The sequence below is a fragment of the Prinia subflava genome, chromosome 3, assembly GCF_021018805.1.
Source record: "Prinia subflava isolate CZ2003 ecotype Zambia chromosome 3, Cam_Psub_1.2, whole genome shotgun sequence".
Lineage (NCBI taxonomy): Eukaryota > Metazoa > Chordata > Aves > Passeriformes > Cisticolidae > Prinia > Prinia subflava.
In genome coordinates this window covers 15,464,726-15,484,945 of record NC_086249.1, presented here as the reverse complement: position 1 = coordinate 15,484,945, position 20,220 = coordinate 15,464,726, and the positions used below count along the sequence as shown (strand labels likewise).

The following is a 20,220-nucleotide window of genomic DNA, read 5'->3' as shown; positions in this document are numbered from 1 at the left end:
CCAGTAGAATCGAAGGGACGTGGTAGATTCAGAGGATTTTGGACTGAGTTACTGGTTTAGAATGCAGATTGTGACTGCGTGTCAGAGGAGTCAGCGTGCGAAGATGGATCTGAACCAAAGGCAATCCAAACACTGTCTGACTTAAGCCCAAGTACCTGGTGTGCTTCAAAAAACCCCTTCAAGTGTGTTGTGATGGACATACCACCATTGTTCCTGCAAATGCTATTTATGTTCATGTCATCTGGAACTAGCAATTTTCTTGTGAATCCTCCAGTAAGTAGGTCGTGCCTGAGCCAAAGTGCCAGGTCAGCCAGCTTTTAACTGAGGGAATACAAAGGGGGTTGGTTTGTGTTGCTGGCAGCCAGCAGCTGAACATGAAACTTCTCCCACATGGATAACCCAATATGATTCAGTTTTTGGACAAAAAGAAAAATAAACTGGTACCCTGAAAGTTGTTGAAAAAAGCCCCCAAATCAAGTTTCAGGTGCAAATCAAGAAAGCAAGGAACAAAAATGAAACAAAACACACATTCTTTTTTATACTCTCTTGTAAATTTTGGAGACTTGCTGCTGCTTGCATTAACGCTGTCCTGTCTGGGCCAACAGCTGGGAGGGAGTGTCACCCATGGGGACTTTCTAATGTAGCAGTGAGTAGGTATCACAGGAACCTGAGATGTCCAGGGGGAGCCTCCACACATTTCCTGGGGAAGAGATAGAGAGAAAGGGGACAGCAGGAGGAAATAGCGTTGTCACAGGTGGCTGCTTCATCCATCCATCCATCCATCGATTTTCATAATCTACCAGCCAACTACCCAGCAATGTGATTTCTTTGCACCTCATAGGGCTCTTCTTTTTCCTGTGAGGTGAGCTGAGGGCACAAATCTGCGAGCCATCATCGCTCTGGTTGGGTCTCCTGCCTTGAGGATCCCTCCGGGTGCTCAGTTTGGGGCAGAAACCACTCGGCGCTGCTCGGCAGCCTCAAAAATGAGACCCAGGGTTTCCTGGGGTGAAACCCCCCTCGCTGTCTCCTTTTATGTCACCTCATCCTCCGCTCGGCCCGCAGCCAGCCTTGCCCCTCTCCCCCCGGAGCGGCCTCTGGGCAGTGTTTTCCGCCGAACGCCGCGAATTCGGGGCTCGGGGCCGTTGTGCTGCCCGGGCGCTCCGCAACCGGCTGCGCTCACCGAGGGCTACGGGCGCGGGACTCACCCCCGGGCAGGCGGCAGCGAACGCCGCCCCCCTCCTCCCGCAGCAGCCGCGAGTTTTTTCCTACTACAGCCCTCAAACTTTCCACCGGCGCGGAGGCTTCCCAGTTAACCCTTGCGGACGCCGCAGAGAGGCCGCCGCGGCCGGACCAGGAGAGGACCGGGGGCGCCGCGGCGCCCTCCGCCCCCCATGACGGCTCCCCCTCCCCGGCAGCAGCGGCGCCGCTCGCCCCTGGCAACCTCCTCCCGCCGCGGGCCGGCGGCGCGGCCGGCGCCGGCCCCTTTAAATGGCGGCCGCGGCCCCGCCGTGGCAGCTGAGGGCGCCGCGCGGCCCTCGCCCCCCTCCATGGTAAGCGCCGCGCTCCGCGCTCCCTGCCCGCCCCTCCGGCGGGCTCCGTGCCCCCGGCCGCCGCCCCGCCGCCCCCCGGGCCGGCGGCGGGCCGCGCAGGTAGGTGCGGGGGCGGCAGCCCCGCTCCCTTCCCGGGCGGGCCCCGGCGGCGCGGCCCCGCGGGCAGCGCCGGGAAGCTCGGCCGTCCCCACGCACCTCCCCGAAAGTTTTTGGGGCGAGGCGCGGCCGGGGGCAGGGTGCCCGTCGGGGCTCCCCGGTGAGGGGTGCCCGCAGGGCCGGTCTGGGCTCCCAGCGGGGAGGCGGCTGCGGGGTTGCCGGGCAGCCGCCGAACCCCGGCGTTTAGGAGGGGAGGGAGCGGGCCAGCAGCAACTGGTGGAGGTTGCAGCGAGTGCGGGGGCAGCTCTGCTCTCACAGCACGTAGCCCGGAGTGTCTGTGCCTTTGCCCCGCTGTCCCCTCCGCAGCCTGTCCCCAGCCCGGGCCGCGGCCCCGGGGCGGCGCTGGGCGAGGGTGCGCACCCCGGGGTGGCCCAACACCGTCTCGGTTCTGAGCTGGAGTTGAAACCCAGCGTTGCCTCATCCCGGCTGGTCCGGTAGTACAGGCGGGGTTCCTCGTTAGGGCCCCGGGCTGGTTTTGTCCCGTTTGCTGGGTGGGATGGCAAAAAGTGACATTCTGTGGCTCAGTTTCCCTTCATAAAGAAAACTGACTTCCAAAGCAAAGAATACTGATAACAAGGGAGAGTGCTACAGAATTAGAAAACAGTGCTGCTTGTTATTTTAATAGTAACTGACATGAGTCAAATTATTTGTCTCTAAAGTGTTTGAATATTTGGTATATAACTGTACACATAAATTGTATGTAAATATATACAATTGTATGTAATTGTATTTATATACAATTCATAGTGTAACTAACAGTAAGTATAAGCACTTGAAGTATCAGTATTATAATAACATATGTCAGTCCTCTAGTAAAAATGCTACACCTGTATGACCTTTCTCGAGCTTTGAAAGGTCTCACAGGTTCCTGAGATGTGCTGCATGTTAGGCACTGTTGTCTCATGTTGATATTATTTCAGTTCTAAGTATCTGTGCAGCTCCAATATGCGAGTTGGGAGGCTGCAGTGCAAATAAAATACTTTGCTAAAAGGTGTAAAATATAATTAAATATAGTATAGTCTAGGGGACAAAAAATAACCAGTGAAAAAGCTGTCAGTGGGAAGTTTCCATGCCACTCACCTTGGTGAAAACTACCACGTCAGGTTTCTTTTAATATACAGCTGTTAAATGGACTAACTGTTGTGTTTCACCTTTCTCCACCACTGCTGGATCACATACCTTACTTCTTTGTTCACAGGAAGTTCATGAAGTGGATCATGGTCTTATTAACCAGCTGCTTGCTGAGCCAGAGGAGACTCTTAATTCATGCACAGAGAAAATGCAGGGTCCTTCTCAGTATAGCTGGAGTGCTGACTGGAGCTTTTGGGTAATGTGTCTTAGCTCTGTTCTAACTTGGTCTCAATTTTTAAATATAATACATGTCTGTTTTAATTTACATATGTGTGTATATGTACAAGCTTTATATCCATAGTTCTCGAGTTGCTTTGTAGTCATGAATTAGTAAAGTGTTCTCCACCCATGTAGTGAGGCAGGTAATTTTATCATTACTGGCTTACTAAAGTGTAAGGTGAGACTGAGAGGGGGTGAAGTTGTTTATCTGATGTCAGGGATCAAGTTAGTGACAGAACTTGTTGCTTCTGTGCCCAGTCCTGTCTCCCAGTTCCTGGCACGAACCCACCCAGTGTTTCTTATGCTTATAGAAAGACATTTTTTGATGCTCTGATGGCCTTTTAAGCATAAGGGCTGAATTTTGATTCTTAGTGGTGGTTTGTGGTTCTGAATTACATTCCTAGTGTTTTTGTCAAGTGAACATATTTGTTTTCCACAAGAGTAAATAAGTTTCCTGTGTCTTCTGTAAAAATTGAATTTGTGGATAAGAAAGAAAAGAATTTCTGCCTTTAAGTTTTTTCCTGTCCGAGGAAATGCCTGACTGAAGGCAGAGTGTGTAATAACAAGTGCTTATTTCAGTACTTTTCTTTTGGTAGTGGGTTTTTTTTTTTAATGTCTTGGGAGAAGGTAAATGTGTGTGTGCAGACTTGGAGTGTATGTTTTGCAGTTAATTTGGTGCGTGGATTGTGATTGTTTGATAAGAAAGGAGGCCACATGTGCATGGAGCCACAGGCATGGTAACAGCTGATCATGTGGGAGACACAGAGTGCCAGAGCTGTGAGGAAGGGAATCTGACTCAGGTGCTGTATCAGGTGTCCTCAGAACATCCGTGTGCTTCAGCTCCTAGGAACATTGTCTGGTCTAGCGTGTCCTTCTCCTGATGAGGTCATCCCAGTGCTCGTTGTGCTTAGCAGGTGAAAGATTGAGTGACTGGTGAAGGCCAGGAGGAATCCATGGCAGAGCTGTGAGCAGAAGGGGGGATCAGATTTCCCAACTCCTTGTTTATAAATCTAGCTTGTATGTTTTCAGCATTCCTCTTCACAAGTAGATGTCCTAGTGGTCAGGATATCTCTTTTCGCATCTCAGGCCATAGGATAAATCCCCTCCAAGAGCAAGAGTACTCTTAAGCAGAGCAGTAGTAATCTGGAACCAGTGGAAATGGGACAGGCCTAGTAAAATCCCAGCAGGTTTTAGACTTGTGTTGCTAGAGTGAGTTCTTGGGGTGTTCAGTATTTTCTTCACTATCCCTGCAGGGACAGGGGTGGCCCCGGGCTGTCCTGCCTGTGCCCAGCTGTGTCTCTGCACTGGAGTCGATAGGAAGCCGTGCTGTGCAGACACTGTAAGTGCCAGCTGTGCTCTTGTTAGGTGGCAGATTAGACTGTGTAAACTAATGCTTGATGGTTTGTGCACAACCACTCATGCAGGTGGTATTTTGTGCAAGGAATAAACCTGTTTGGGTCTTGGTGTCAGGTTGTTGGACGTGTAGTTAACAACTCAGTATTTCCTTGATAGGCCTGGTGATTGAAAGTAAAGTCATTTAAGTATGCTATATGGAGAATGCAGCTGTGCTATTGGCATTGCATTCTTAGGTTTGAGACACATGCTGGAGGCTTGAAGTTCCTTTGAGCAGAGCTTTGAGCCTGCACACTGCAGGATATTTTGTGTCCTCACAGTGCCACTCTCTGCTTCCTGTAGTAATGTGTGCCTGTAACTTCAGGGGAGTGGGATTCTTCAGTGCAGTGGCAGCTGCTGTGTGAGGTGTTTTCCATATCATTAAATGATTATCTTCTGTCTGATTTATACTCCAAAACCTTTGTATGTGTTTGATGTTGGTGTTTATCTGGTTCTGCAAATATGACCTTGCAGTTAAAACCAAGTAATTGTGTAAATACTTCCCTCTTGTAAGATAATGCTGCGGCTGGAAATGTTGCAGCCTTACCGTCTGTCACTGATTAGTTTTAAAAGCCTATACCAGTCTGGTTGTAGGAAGCCATGGTGCTTGTTTTCTCAGCCTCAAGGCAACTGAACTGTAAAGCAGCAAGAACCAGGAAGTCACAAATTCAAGGTGAAAATTAAGATTTTTTTTTTTAATGTTATGTCATTGGCATCTCTCCTTGCTCTTCTTGACAGAAAATGTTTCACTAGCTTGCACAGTTGATGATCAGCTGCTGACTATTAAAAACAAATTGTTGAAATTCCCAAAATTCTGAGTCATAGTAAATGTGTAGGTGATAGCAAAGAAGGCAGCTTGTTGCAGTGTGCGAAGCATGTGTCACTAACATTTGACAAAGATGATCTTAGTGTCCTGTGGCAGGTGGGGACCTGTTCTGCTTGTTCCCACTCCTGAGTCAGTAGAATGGAGGGATTTCAGCAGGACTAGCCTGTGGTAGCATCCAGGAATCAGCTTTGTTGCCAGGGTTATTTGCTTGGAGAGGCTGCCTGTTTCCAGCAACTTAGGTTTGCTCCAAGGATTCATTTCTTCTGAGGGTGACGTACTCTTGTTTTGCTGATGACAGAAACCAAATGTGGATGTTAGAGCCTGACTGGTTTGACTTCAATTTTTCCTGGATTGAGTGGGAGTAGGCAGTTGTGCCATGCCTCTGGAAGTCAGGCCAGGTATCATGAGTGCTCAATAGGTGCTGGGAGCACAAGTAATTAGCAGCAGGCTAGGGCTGGCAGCCTCTGGGACACAATCTCTCTCCTGGCTATGGTGAGTGGGGAGAAGCAAGGGTAGCTGAAAAATTATCAGGGAAGGAAGAGGAGTATCCTACTGTGTGGAATTTTTCGTGTCTCTCAAAAAAAATAATACTTTGGATCTCTTTATTGAATAATTTTTGAGAAATAGTTTTCTCCTTGAAGTGATTCTTGAACTGATAGTTTTACTAACTGCTATTTTTAAGGCTGATGGTGTGTCATGGGATATTTTTTGGTTTTTTTTTTTTTTTTTTTCTCCCCACCTGGTGGTGGACAAAGCTGGACTTCTGTAAACTCACTGGAAGAAGAAAACAAGATTGCTTACAAGTTTATTCTTGGGTCTTTCTCTCTCCACTAGAAACTGTACAGCTTTTATCTCCAGTTGATTAAATAGTCCCAGTTCTGACAACTGCAAATAGATGATGAAAGTGAAAGATGATTGAAAATTATGTTATATCTGGAAGCTCCATCTGAGGATTCTGAATTTACCTTTTTATCCTTTTTTATGCCCTTTATACTGAAATATGGTTCCATTTAATATCCTTGGAAGAAGGCACCTGTGAAAGCTTTAAGTATTTTCCTACCATAGTGAAGAAGGTAAAGGTGAATGAGGAAGCTAATGAAAAGGATCCTTGCATCTAAAGTGAGGGTGTTGTGTCTGGGAATTCTAGTTTATATTAATGAACAGTCAAAGCAAGTTCATGTATGTCAACAATAAGAAGAATGCCTGTGGAAAAAAAACCCAAAAAAGTAAGTCCTTCCCTTGGAATGAAAAGGTAGGTGGAATGAGTGGAAGTCAAATGAGCCTCTCAGAAAATTGCTTGTATCTGGGAGGCTTCTTTAAAGATTTGGAAATGTGAGGTGTCAAGGAGGTGTTGGAAAGCAGATAATAAAAGAGGCTTTGAAAAGGCAGTTGATTGGAGCATAGTGCCAGTTTAAAGAGTTGGTCAGTGTGAAGGAGTTTGAAAATAGAAGCAAATAATTGATACAGTGAAAAATGAAAATAAGCCTTTTACTTTTCATAATATAAGAGCAACTGAGGTTGCACAAGATTGAGAAAGTATTTTGAGTTTTTACATGCACGGATCTGGTTTCTACAAGAAAGAACTAGTCTGGGAGTGTGTGACAATATATATGGCAAGAATACAGTAAGCATATATGACTCAAACCTGCACAAGGAGGGATGCAGAGATGTATCCCAGTTGGAAGATAACTTATTGAAGCACAGACACAAATTGAGGCACTTTGAGGGCCAAGACTGGTAGGGTTAAATGAAATATTTCTTGTATCTATAGTTGTTTGAATCCTCCTTCCACCTTCCTCTGAAGACTTACACCACTTTTGGAATGGCTTACCGGGCTGGCTGAAGTGGTAATTGTTTTGGGTGCTGATATTTGAGGCCTTGTGACAGTAGCTTGTATACTTGGTATGCTGCTTCTCCTTATCTGTGCCTCCAAATGTTTGGGATGTGGAGGAGATACATCAATTCTCTTGACATTGGAAGAGGATTTTTAGCCTCCTTTTTATTTGCTGGTATGAAGCAGTCTGCTAAGGAGGATGAGAATTGGCTCAATTAATTGCTATAGGTCTACAAAGAGAGTAAAAGCCTTTAAGCACATTAATGCTGCATTTTGGTGTTTTGTTGGTTGGGCTTTTGTTTATTTGACTTGGTTTTGGGTTTTTTTAATGCCCTAACTTTAGTACAAATAGCTTTCACTGTAATTGTAGGACTGGCATGTTGTTTGTTTACCCACCTGCAATGTCCAGAAACAGGTGGCTTTTTTCAGCCCTGTGATAGCACTGATATTCAGCAGCAGTGTTTTAACCTGGTAGGAAGACAAACTGCAGTTCTAACCAACACTTGAACGTTAATGACACATAGCCTTGTGATTAGGCTAAAGGGATTTTTCTCCCTTATTTTCATGCTGGGAATGTCTTTATTTCTGTTGGTGCAGCTCCAGACTGAGCACTGAGATAGATCTGGTTATCATAAATTTTAACCAGTTCTGAACAAAGATTGACAGTGGTGCCATGTCAAAATAAGCTTTTGCCAGCTGTGGCAGTAAGTAGTTCTATATAACATGAATTATTACTATACACATACAGATTAGTCTAGAAGCTAAAGATTAAGTATAATAGGTCAGAAAGAAAACACTTCAGATTTCTTTCATTTACTTATTTTATTCTAGTCACTGGGAGCAAAACATCAGAAATGCAACATGGTCCAGGAAATCTGCATGGAGTTGGAATACTGATACCCTTTTAATGAAAGGGAAGTCCCTAAGTTGTAGAATGAGAACTTTAAAAGTCAGCTCTAGGAGATGGGAATATGGTTTTTAAATCTTTATTTTTTTTGCTTTTGTTGTTTGTTTACAACTTGTATTTCTGCAAACAGGCAGTGGTGTAGCATTGCCTTTTTCAGGTCTGCTATGGGTGAACCACTTGTACATAAGGAGAGGGAAAGAAGACAGGTAGATAAAACGGTGCAAGATGTGATTGTTTTCTGGTGTATTAAGTCATTAGCAGCAGCCAGGAGCAGAAGTCGGGGCAATTGCTTGGTGAGTGCCACTTTCCATGGAATTTCAAGTGCAGGGCTACTGGCAGGCTTAATGAGATGGCCAGAGTAATTTACAGCAAAGCAGTTTATGTAATTGGCCACAGTCACTCCTGCATTGTTAACTCTGTAGTGTTGTGGTTTAATATGCTCCTCCAGGTTTTCACTGTAGTCCTGATCGAAAGTATTTATGTATCCTTTTATGAGTTGCTGAAAACTAAATGGCACCAAAGGGAATTACTACCTTGGTGACTGTTTCCTTCATGATGTTGTTTTCTCATCCTTGTTTGGGCACTGTTATTAAACTTAAGCGCAGATCAGAGATGCAGTTACAGAGAGACAGATTTTACTGGCAGGGTAAGGAGGGAAGTGTCCATCTGAGGTGTGCTGTTCATTTTCTTCTGTATTTGGCTACTTTGGCATCAGATAATCTTGGTGGGACTTTGTTGCAGGTAAGGAAGATGAGTTGAGAAGTTGTCTTGTGGTTTCTTTATTGTACAAGGCATTTTTCTTCACACTGAAAACATGTGGATTTCCCCTGTGTTTGTTAAATGGATCAAAAAAGTCTAAAGACAGGCAGGTTGAATTTTTTTGTATTACTTGGGCAGCCTGCAGTGAAAGATCAGGTAAAAAAACAGCTGTTCTCAACCAGTAACACTTGCTACACACACGTGCTGTAAAAACAAATGTGAGTCAGATGAAACTGCTGTTCAGAAAGGAATGCATTTGGTATCCAAAAGGAAATAATCTCAGGTGAGCTTTTAATTGCCATTGCATCATAATACTTAGTACATCTATGGCTGTTGAAACGTGGACAACATAGTTACAAGACACAAAATTAGCCTAGGGAGTAGACAGATTGATTTGAGCTAAAGGGTACTTTTGTACTGGAGTATGACAAACTCACCTCAAGTATGATGTTAAGATAGTAAGTGCAGAGCTCATCCAAGCACACTTGCTTTATTTGTGTTAAGTTTGTTTTAGAAGCTGATGTATCACAGGACTTTGTTGTTATATTTTGATTTACCTTTTTCCTTTTTGTTAAATCTTCATGGGGTAGATAAATTACTGAAAAAATAGAACTATAAGAATGCTTGAATGCTGAATTTATGAAGTCAAGAAAGCAGGCACAGATCCACAACTTTTCTCTAAAATGAGAATGAGTTGGGCAGTCAAGAGCCTTGTGACCTTGGCTTGTGAGATCTGGTTTCTGGTTTCTCTGAGGCTACATGAGATATAGTTTCTGGTCAGGGGCATGATAGAAATAGTTATACTACCAGGTTCAAAGATGTTATTGCTAGCTAGGGAGGTGTTGATGAGAATGCTGAATAAATCTGACATTGGGACATCTTGGCTCTTAAAAGCTAAAAGTACCTTAATTTCTAATTCAGAACTGAGGAAGATGTTTGCCCATGGAATTGTCCAAAACTCTTGAACTTTTTACTTTCATATTTAAAATCTAAATGTTTGTTTCATCCAGACTCAGAGGTGTTTGGTGGCAGTTATATAAATTATATTTGAAACTGAAATAATCAGCCTCATTGCTAGTTGCAAATGTCCACACTCAGGTGTTCAATCAGCTGCAGATGGTGTTATTTTATAAACAGGAAATGCACTTATAAAACAGTCTATGCTAATGCTGTTTTTGAGACCTGAGTCACACTGGTACCCAGGCTCTGATAAGGCCTTTCTGAGATCACTTAGAATCCTCTCACTGGCTTTCTGATGGAAATAAATTGCCAATGAGTATTTTTCTGTGTGGGTATGCTTCCCAATGTTTTGCTGCTCTTTCAGCACAGGGAGATTCCCCATGATGTATCCTGTCTTTGCTTTGGGAAAGCAGAAGAGTTACCTTGTTTTTCTGGTGAAACCAGTTCCTGCTATTTACATATGTAGCTGATCTTGACAGCAGAAGCGCAGGCCCTCCAAAGCCACCACCCAGCCAGGTGCACAGAGACAGCCACTTATCCTAGCCAGCAGCCCGGGCTGCAAAATGACTGTAAATACTGCCTCTTTGTGTTCCATTATCTTTTCCTTTCAGACTTTAAGATTTAACTCCGAGTGATTAAAGTGCATTTTTCTGTCTCTTCTGTCAGTCTCCTCCGTAGGGCTGTGCTGGGAGAGGGCTCTCTCTTTGGGGCTGGCTCCATGTGGTTAGTTGTGGAAATGTGGCAAACAGGTCCTAGGTAAGGCAGGTGGAAAGGGAGAGCCAGCATGAAGAAAGCAGAATAAGTGCATGTCTGCTGCCCCCTCTCAGGGCAGGCAGAGATCTTTGGGCATGCAGAACCCTGTGTCCCTTGCCTCAAAGTGCCTGAGCTGAGGGAAGAGCTGAGCTCTGGGTGGCTGGTAATGTACACGTTTTGGGGAATTTGGGTGTGCGTGAAGCATGCTCTGATGTCTTGAGCTCCTGCTCAAGGTGTCTCAGTAAAGGCTTGACTTTAAACAGGGAACAGTGGCTGAGTTTTGTGTGAGAGATTTGGCTCCATGCTGAGTTGCCGGGTGCAGATGTACTCTTAAGGCTGCTTCATGGATTGTAGCCTTCAGCAATGCAGAGAGGAGGGGTGCTAGGCATTAAGTGCTTCTCTCCAAACTGGTGTTTCCCTGGTGATAATACTTTCCTCTGCTATTCCCTTTGGGACTTCTGTGAACTTGAAGTGATTTATGCTACTGCAGTCTGCTTCCCAAAATCAGTTTTGGTGATGGTGGTTTTAGATTGGAGCTAGGCAGTTCTTAAATGTCAGCCTCTGTGCAAGTTTTCTTTGCCCAGTTGCTGCAGCATTTGTGTGCCTGTTCTGCAAGGCTGGGGTGTTTCAGCCTGTTTCCAAGCTGGCATGCAAGCAGAGGCTGGCAGAACTCAAGCTAGCACTGCTGGAGGGTGGCCAGCACCAGCTCTGAGCAAGTGGGTGAGAGAGGGGGGAGCTTTAGAGGCTTTGGCCAGGGATTTGTATGGTTTGGAGCAGGCTGCAGGCAGCTAGAGGAGGTATGTGTGGGGGGTGTGTGTCTTCTGACTTTACATTAGCTTCATGCCTCAGTCAGTTTTATTCTGAAATGGAGCATATGCTTTGCTCTGCACTGTGCATGGCAAGCTTGAGATTTTTGTCTCCAAATCAGAGTTGCTATGAAAGTACATTGGCTTCACTGTTTAAATGCTTTAAAACACTTGCAGAAAAAAAAAGTACTGAATACTACAAAACCATTGCTTCAGAATAAGCAGAGGATATTCTCAATCCAAGCTCTTGTTTTTCAGGAAAAAATATATAGTACTACTAATGGCAAGAGGCTTTCTTGTAATTGATAAGAAGGTTATCAGCTTGTTTCCCAAGCACCTTGTTGGAAACAAGCACCTTCAGCTGAACCCTATTTCAGTGAAATGTGAAAATGAGCTAATTCTGGTATGACCTTGAAGGAGAAATTTGTGAGAGTTCCTCACATGTTCTAAACTGAAATACAGTTACAAAATTATTCCAGGTCTGTTCTACTTTTTTTTAAGGAGAACATTAAAATCGTAATCTCTAACTGGTTATGCAACTCAAAGTTCTCTGAAGAAATACCTTTATATTTTCAACTCTAAGTCTTTTAATTTTCTTCTTGGGAAGGATGCCAGATTTTAAAATTCTTCGCAAAGATGTTACCTTTTGTTATAATTATATAACCTGATGTTAGCAGCGTAGTATTACATAGGATGTTAAATTTTCTTGTCTGTCAAAATCATAATTGTAATAACTTTGGTTGTGGATTTTCTAGGCTATTTTGAAGCCATGCTCTACTGAGTTTTGATATCTGTACTTATATGGGTGAAGCTGAAGCATGAGACCTTCAATCCTGTTCTTGGAAGGACACCGAGGCTGGTGAGGTGCAGGAAATGACCAGGCCTCCTGTGAGCAGTATTCCAGTTCAGCCAAGTTCATGTTCCACATGGGGAAATGCTTGGGATCAGGACTTCCTGGTCAGCAGTTGGCCAGGACTGCTTTTCAGGAGAACAGGCTTTCACCGTGGATCAGGCCAATGATGGCTTGGTGAGACTGAGGTCCATCTCAGCTGGTGAGAGCTGGGCTGCTCCTGTGGGACACAGTGCTTTGATGTGCTGTACCCAGTCTTCAAAAGAAATGGAAACAGTCTCCTTTTAGAGGCACCTCATTCAGTCACTTTCAGGACAATGGGTGTCAAATGTTTTCCAAGTGGGCGTCCAGTATTTCAGCAGCTCTCCATAATGAAATAGTTCAGAGGAGTTTCTTTCTATTTGGAAGCTCCTGGTGTTGCTGGTAAATCATAGTCTGTCTGACATTTTCAATGTGCCTGCCTGTGCATATGTGAGAATTAGTTAATAGTAACACTCATTTTGGGAGAACTAGGGACTCTGTCTTTATCCTTGTTTATGGGGTCTTGTAGGCTTAAAAAAGCACAGCCACTACCCCTCACCCCCCTATCCACCCGAATCTTCCCACCTCCAACCAAACTGGAAGATACAGCAGCTGGAGTATTTGCCAATGATGTATTTTAATATCCCTTTCTTTAAGTCATGCATACTGTATTTCCAACAGAGGACATACTTTTGCCAAAGTTCTACTGGGTGCCACTGAAGGAGAATGCTGTTTGTTTTCTTCTCAGTCACTAAGAAATGTTAGACATCCTTTCTTCTTCAGCCTCCACAGAGAAGAGAGGGGCTGGGACACAGGAATGGGGACATAATGACCTTAGTGCACAGCCCTGTGCCTGCCAGTGGCCCTGTGCTTGTGAGACTCCCCTCTCCACAGGTAAGGGTGAAGGAAAAAAAGCATATAATGAATGGAAGGAAAATAGCTGTAGCTCCCTAAACAGTGCCCCCTCCCACTGTGACTAGAAGCTTGTTCACATTTCCTTGAGAGCATGGGAACTGTGGAAAGCAGGCTGCTAACGAATACAGGGGCTGAGCAAACCCTGGCAACAGTTACTTGGTTTCTTTTTTTTTAGTTGGCTATTTATTTTTAAATTGGTATTTAATTGATAGGTCTCATGACTTTTCAATTAAATACATCTGTGTGAATATGCAGATGTGATCAAATATCTCCTTATTAAAAAAAAAAAAAAAGCAACAAAAATTCCCAAACACACACAATCCCCCTCCCAAAACCAACCAAAGTGCTCAGTGTACTGTACCCAGCACAGTAAGTCACCCTAAGTCATGTCATGTCTTCAGGTCCTGTGAGTGGTTTTCCATGTGAAAGTTAAATGCTTTTGGCCTTCAAGACAGAAAAGAACATAAGTCACTGCTAGTAAAGCTTTTGAGTACTCAATGATTGCAAGTTGTTCCTAAACAATTTTTTTCTGTGATTTTTTCAAGAGGTGGTTTGTGAAAACAGATCGCTGTAATAGAGCAGATCTGGACTGTTTACATGTGACAAGGTAAACTGAACAAGTCTGACACTTCCAACATACAGCCTAGTGCTTGTTGTCAGAAGTGGGAAACTGCCCTGTAACTGCAAAAAGATAAGGCAGACTGGGAGTCATGTGGATGTGAGCTTTCACTGTGATTCTGTGCTTAAAAGCAATCTGTGATTCAGATTTATCTGTTTGTGGTAACTCCTGCAATGCTATATATAGCATTCAAGAGGGACACTGAGAGGATTCAGAAAAGCCACAAGAATAAGTCTGAAAAAGAAAAATCTTTTTTTGCTAATACACTTAGGAAGCTTAATCCCTACCTCAGGAGATATGGAGTAACTTACTTATCCAAAAATAATTCACAAAGTAAAGATAAAGTTAACCAAATATACTAGTAGAAGAACTATCCATAGGTAGGATGGATTTTTCCATCCAGAATGACTTTAAATTTAAAATGGAAAAATATATATTTCATTCTTTTCTAAAGGGAAGTTTGGTCATGGCAGCTCTAGTTTTAAAGCCAGAGAGCTGTGGCTTGTATGTTATAGATTAGATAGGATGATTAGTGAACTTTTGTGGACTGAAGAAATGTCTGCAGTGGGATCAACATTTCTGTGATGGAAAGGCTTGTCAGACATGGCACCTTTTACAGGTGAGAGATCATCTCAGTGTGCCATGGGAAGTGTTCCTGTGATAATAAGGGAGCCTGCCTGAATCTGTCTTGGAGTATGTGAAGTCTTGCCTGCCTTACGCTGTTTAATGAGGCCTTTGTTCAGGGCTGTTAACTTGGTTCTCACCTCTCCTAGTGAGGCTTTAACCTCACTGAAAGTGTCATCTTGGTATGTTTAGGTGGTGGGTTTTGTTGGTTGGTTGGTGGTTTGTTGGTTGGTTTTTTTGGTAGGTTTTGGGTTGATATTTTTCCCTACTGTATCCAATAAGTTTGAGGAATATTTGCAGTATAGAAGAGTCTTGTATAAAATCCAGACTTCTCTCTGGCTGGTTGTTGTTCTGAAGGCTGTATTCTTTTTCTTTCTCCTGATGCTAAGAAGAGTTTTATATGAATTTGAATAAGGAAGAAATCATTACTCAGTAGAAATGCAACAGCTTTTGCCAGAATACTTCATGTTTGTTATAATGTGCTAATGTAAGGTTAACATGTACTTGTATCCTAACCTTACTAATTCCTCCAAATTTGTTTTTGACCATGTCTAGAAACTTCATAGGAAAGTCTTTGGGGAATAGTCAGATGATCTTTTAAGCGGGGTTTGGGGTTAGTGTCCTGGATTTGTGTGTTGTTAGACACAGGAGGAAAGGTATGAGTTCCATGGGCCATATTTTGATGGTTAAGTGAGGCTTCTGAGCATGAAAGAAATGGTAATTTGGGCAGCTTGCTTATAGGCCTGTTTGATTCTGGGACCGTGTGCCTGTGGTGGTAACTGATAGGGAGACTGAAGCTCGGTGGGAGGCATCTCCTGAAATGAGGAGGTATGAGAGTTATTACCCTGCTGGTGAGGTCAGCTTACCTGTCATCTCAGCTGTTGTATTCGTGGCTGCATGTCACAACTATGGAATGCAAATTGTCAGGGAACCTGGGTTTTGTGGTGTCTCAAAACAAAGGGAAAACACTAACAAAGCAAATGCAGAATTATTGCTGTCATTAGTGATTGTTAAAAAATGTGCACAGCATTCTGCTGGAGTTGATTGCTTATTTGCATGCTTAGTGATATCTGCAATCAAATAATTTCCTAATGATTAGGATTTTTGCTGTACTCCTGGGAGAATGTGTTGTTTAATTTTCTTCTGCAGTTTGCTAAATGGCTCAAATTGTTTGCAGTGGCTACACTTTGAAGATGTAAATGCAAAGGGAAGCTGTTTTTTTAACAGGCTTCTATCCTATAAATAACTCAGCTTAGTTCTATTTAAGTTTACATTCTTTTTTTCTGGAACATGACTTTATATAGTTGAACTGGTCCCTTTCTAAACAAGGTATAAGAATGATTTGGTTATGTGTCTCCAATATCTGGTTCTTACATAACTTTCTGTAAAACTTTCTGGTCGTTACTGAAAATGGTTTTCTGTTCATGATATTTTACAAGTTTCAGGTGTATTTTGTGGCTTCAGATGAAAAATGCTAATAAGTTGTTGTCCACACTTAATAATTGCCTTGGTGATTAAATACAGCATAACCATAAATGGCTAAGATTATCCTCAGGCCAAGTGTTTGCCTGATGACTTATAATGAAGCATATGTATTGACTTAGAAATGTGTATGTATTAAAAACAAGTTGCTGTTTTCACCTTGTGAGTGCCATGCTACAACCTGTTTTATGCCTTTCCTCTTAATATTTGGTGCTAGATTCTGTAACTCAGAAGTGGCAACCTGCTTCAAATGCTGCCACGTGTTGGATGTTATAATCGTGATTAGGAGACATGCTGTATTGTAGAAATGCCTTGTTTCCTTCACTTTAATGAAGCTGAAATTGCCAGTAGTGTTAAGATTGCCCTTCTTGTTTCCCAAGTCTGTTGAGAGATCTCAATCACCAAGCCACCTACTGAGTAGGTAAAAAGTACAGATTCAAGTGAGCTAGTTTTCATGCAAAGTAGAGAAAAGGTAAGGTTCAAAAGTTTCAATCTGCTCACAGTTTTCTGCTGATCAGATAAGGATTCAGAGCAGACTCTGCATAAGTGTCCTAAGAGCTGAGTAGAAATCTTCAGTTAATAAGGATGTCTTATAGTCCAGTCACTCATGACAGCACTTCTGAATGCTAGGAAGGGTTTCTAAGACAAGCTGTAGCAGATTTTATGCTCTAGAAAAATTTCAGTTCTAAGTAAAACTCAGTATCCTGAGTCTGGATTTTTGGACCTGTTGAACTGGCTGATTGAGGCACTAATATAAATGTGTCTGTGACACTGTGATATTCCTATTTTATTTAATTGCTTTTGTCTTACAACCACAAAAATCCTGAACTTCAGGGTAGCTCTTATCTCTTGTATACAGTGTGTTTGAGAAACTGCATTTCTCCTGAAAGGCATTGCCTCCTAAATCATGATTGCACAAAGTGTGACTTTCATTTTCCTCTCATGGCAGACCAATTCTTTTATTCCCTGTATGCTGGCATTGGCAATGCAAGCCCAGACTTCAGTCAGCTGAGTTAGGCCTGTGTGTAAACCATAGGGACTCTGGAACTACAGGTGGAAACTTGACAGATGTGAGTTAATTTTTAATTTTCCCCTATGTCGCTTTCCAGAGTAATTGCAAAGAACTCAGTTTCTTCAAAGCAGTGCTGATATTGGATGCCTTTCTTGGATGATCAATTAAAAATTGCATTTCAGGGCTGGATGTTGCAAGCCAAGAAACCGTAGCCTGCCTACTTCAGCAGATGACATGCTTTCCAAGAATGTTATTTTCATAATCACAGAAATAACTGAAATATAAGTGGAGGCATTACAGCTTAGAGGAGACATGTCTAGCATGTTCTTTAGCTGCACCCAAACTTTTCATGTTTACTTTTCTTAGAAGGGGAGGAGTGGATGTATTTTTTTGTCTCCATCCCTTGCTGCCTTTTTGCATTACAATACTCAGCATATTAATGGACAGCAAATATGTATTCAAACAGAGGTCAAACATAAAGGCTTTCTTTTATTCATGATACTAGAAGGTAAATTGACTTTTTTTTTTTAAAGCTGATCTGTGTCAGGGTAACTCTGCTCTCTCACATGTTGCATGCACTTAAACACTTGACTTTGAGGTTGCACTTGTGTTCTTGTGGCTTAAGATCTCAATTCTCGAGTATAAGATGCCAGACCATTGTAGGATGTGAGTGTAGGGTGGTGTTCAGGGCACCTTTGAACTGCAAGAAGCAGGAATGTCCTCAGTGAAAAAGGGCAAAGTATGGGAATCTTGAGGAGGTGGGAGCACTGTTGGCTCTAGTTTATTAAAAGACCATCAAGCTGAAGATAAATCTATCTTTTTCCTGGGATTTTGGGACAAGCACAAACATAGTAAAAGGGTAGTGGCCAACTAACATGCTGTAGGTGTGTGTCTAAAGTAAGTATGCTGCAAGGTCGTACTGTCTAAAGTTGTTCTTTGCCTCCTTTCTTCTTTCTTCCCCCACCCTAAATATAAATAGCAACTAATCTTGTGGTGGAGTTGAGTTTAATGGTGAATACCAAGTTTTGGAGTAATACAGGTGCTCAAGTAGAGAATAGCATCCATGTGCTTAAGATCTTTAGAAAGGTTAAAGAAAAAAGTGTGAAAGGCTTTTTAGTATATCTATATCTGGTTCTGGGAACATTTAAAAGTGATTTCTTCCTGTAATAGCCTTAGTCCACCTGAGTCACGGTCTTACACAGCATTTAATTAAGACCGCCTCTAAAATAAGTGTCCAATATCTGTTAAGAAAAAAAGTATGATCCACTTACAACTGCAAATGAAATGTAGGACTTTTACACAGAATATTTTCTGGAGAATGTGCTGAAGCTCTTCATTTGAATGGGGCAGGCACATTTGTTTATAAGAGTAAGGAGCTGAAGTCCATCAAGATGGTCCTCTTTGCTGTGAGTTTGCTGCCCAACTTGAATCTTAAGAAAATCATAGACAGTGATCTTTAAAATGGGATGAACTGTAGAATATGACAGAAAATCAAGAAGTGATGGTCATGCTGCTCTTCATTCTTACTGGAGGAAACAATTACCTTTTTCCCCCACAGGTCTAGTTACAGCAACTGGTGAAAAATCCACTGCACTGCAGTATTCCTGAAGTGGTACTCCCAGTGGACATTGATGTTCTACGATGTGTCCCTGTGTTCTGTTGGCCTCCACGAGGGCTTTATTTTTCTCTCTTACCTCTGTGTTGTGGCTTTGCTGCCTCTTCACTTAGTCTGTGCTAGAATATTTAGTCCCAGAAGGGCTCTCATCTCCTTATGGGTGGAGCAGGTTGCTATCACAGCACTGTAATGCCTTGTGACTGGCATCTGGCCTGATACAGGGAATGGTTTTGCCCATGCCAGATAAATACTCTTACATAAGTAAGCATAAAGTTACAGTGAGGATCACATTTAGATACCACCTATTCTTTATTGCTCTTCTGAGGTTCATTTGTTCTCCAAGATAAAATTACACATCCAGTATGAAGGCAGTTGATGGCTGAAAATAAATCTGTTTGCATAACCTTTTACTGTTCTTTGTTGCAGCTCTCAAGTTCCACTTACAAATATAGGAGTGAGGAATTCAAGAGACAGTTTTCTCATCTGCCAGACTCAGAGAGACTCATAGTAGGTAAGAAGTAATCACAGCAAAAGTCCTTGTCTTCTGTTTGATGACTTCAGATTGCAGTCATGTCAAAGCATTTTGGGGTTTTTTTATGGCAAATTCTGATTGCAGCTGATAAGTCCCTATTCTCCTGTCTTTGAACCAGCATGAGATACCTTCAAGGAAAGCCAGGTCCACACTCCTCTCCTCTACTGCCTGCTTTGTGGGGGGATGGAAAAAAAACCAAAAAGGATGTTGTTTCTGAGACTCTGTTAACTAGGTAGATCATCCTTAGCAAAAACTTCCTCCTTGCTCCCTGGAACTAACACCCTTGCCCAAAGCACCTTGATTAATGTGACTCCTGGGACTGAGTGACACAGTGGGTGGCTGTAATTTAAAAGACTGTTTTTCAGATGAATGGGAGAGGAAAGAAGCAGGTGTCAGAGAATATCAAATTATGATGCATAACTTTTCTCAGCACTGAAATACTCCTTTTCCAGCTGTTTCACTCCACTGCAGAATCCAAAGCAGCCAAGCATGTAACCCTACCTCCTTTGCACCTTGTTCCCTTCTTTATCACCTGCTTGTGTTGTATTTGTGTAACAAGTACACTGTATATTCACATTGAAAAGTGGCATTGTGACTGTTTAAAGTTCATCTCTCATTTTATGCGACTTCTGAGGAAGCAAATATTGACAGGCTGTTAGTTGTATGCTTGCAGTATGCCAGCAGCAGCTTTGAAGCAGTTAAATCCCTGTGTCTTTTTCCAGCTTCAGGAGGCAGTTATCCTCTGAAATGCCTTCTGCATTTTTAAAATACTTCAGTAGAGATGTAAAACAGAAGAAAAGGCTATTACTTCAAAGCACTGTTTTGATGTTTCTCCTTACACATGATTGATGCAGAAAGCCATGGAGACAACTTCTGAAGCAGTTTCAAAGAAGAGATTGTAGCATTTAGAGAAAGATTTAGTAATGGGTTAATCTCAATTTGTTCCATCAGAAGCAAAGCCACTACTTTTATATAATTTTTTTTACCCCATAAAAAGCAGTGTTTCCTTGAAAGGACTTTTTGCATCCTCCAAGCAAGGAGCTTTTCCTTTGCTTGGTGTAGAGTAACTTAGTACAAGCTTTGCAGTGCTCCAAGAAGCCATTGCTTGCTGCTGTTCATTAAAAGAATTGTTACTGCTTCTGTTTTTAAATCAGCTGTTAAAAATAAGCGACTATTCCACTGTAATGAGCACTGTATGTAAAGATATATAAAATATTTCTTAAAATGAAAGGAATTACTTAGACTGTCTAAATGGGA

The 20,220-nt window shown here is 42.7% G+C and overlaps 1 protein-coding gene across 3 annotated transcripts in view; it reads left to right on the top strand.

The window, feature by feature from the left end:
• The first annotated feature begins 1,247 nt into the window (after positions 1-1,247).
• LOC134548838 (protein Aster-C-like) overlaps positions 1,248-20,220 on the top strand; it is a 51,321-nt gene continuing 32,348 nt past the window's right edge. For 2 of the 3 annotated variants that reach the window (XM_063393968.1, XM_063393967.1), the window contains exons 1-3: positions 1,248-1,649; positions 2,905-3,033; positions 18,858-18,942. In XM_063393968.1, the coding sequence (XP_063250038.1) occupies positions 1,392-1,649; positions 2,905-3,033; positions 18,858-18,942 (472 nt within the window). In that variant the 5' untranslated portion in view covers positions 1,248-1,391. The remainder of the gene's footprint in view (positions 1,650-2,904; positions 3,034-18,857; positions 18,943-20,220) is intronic. The other variant, XM_063393970.1, reaches the window with a different exon arrangement.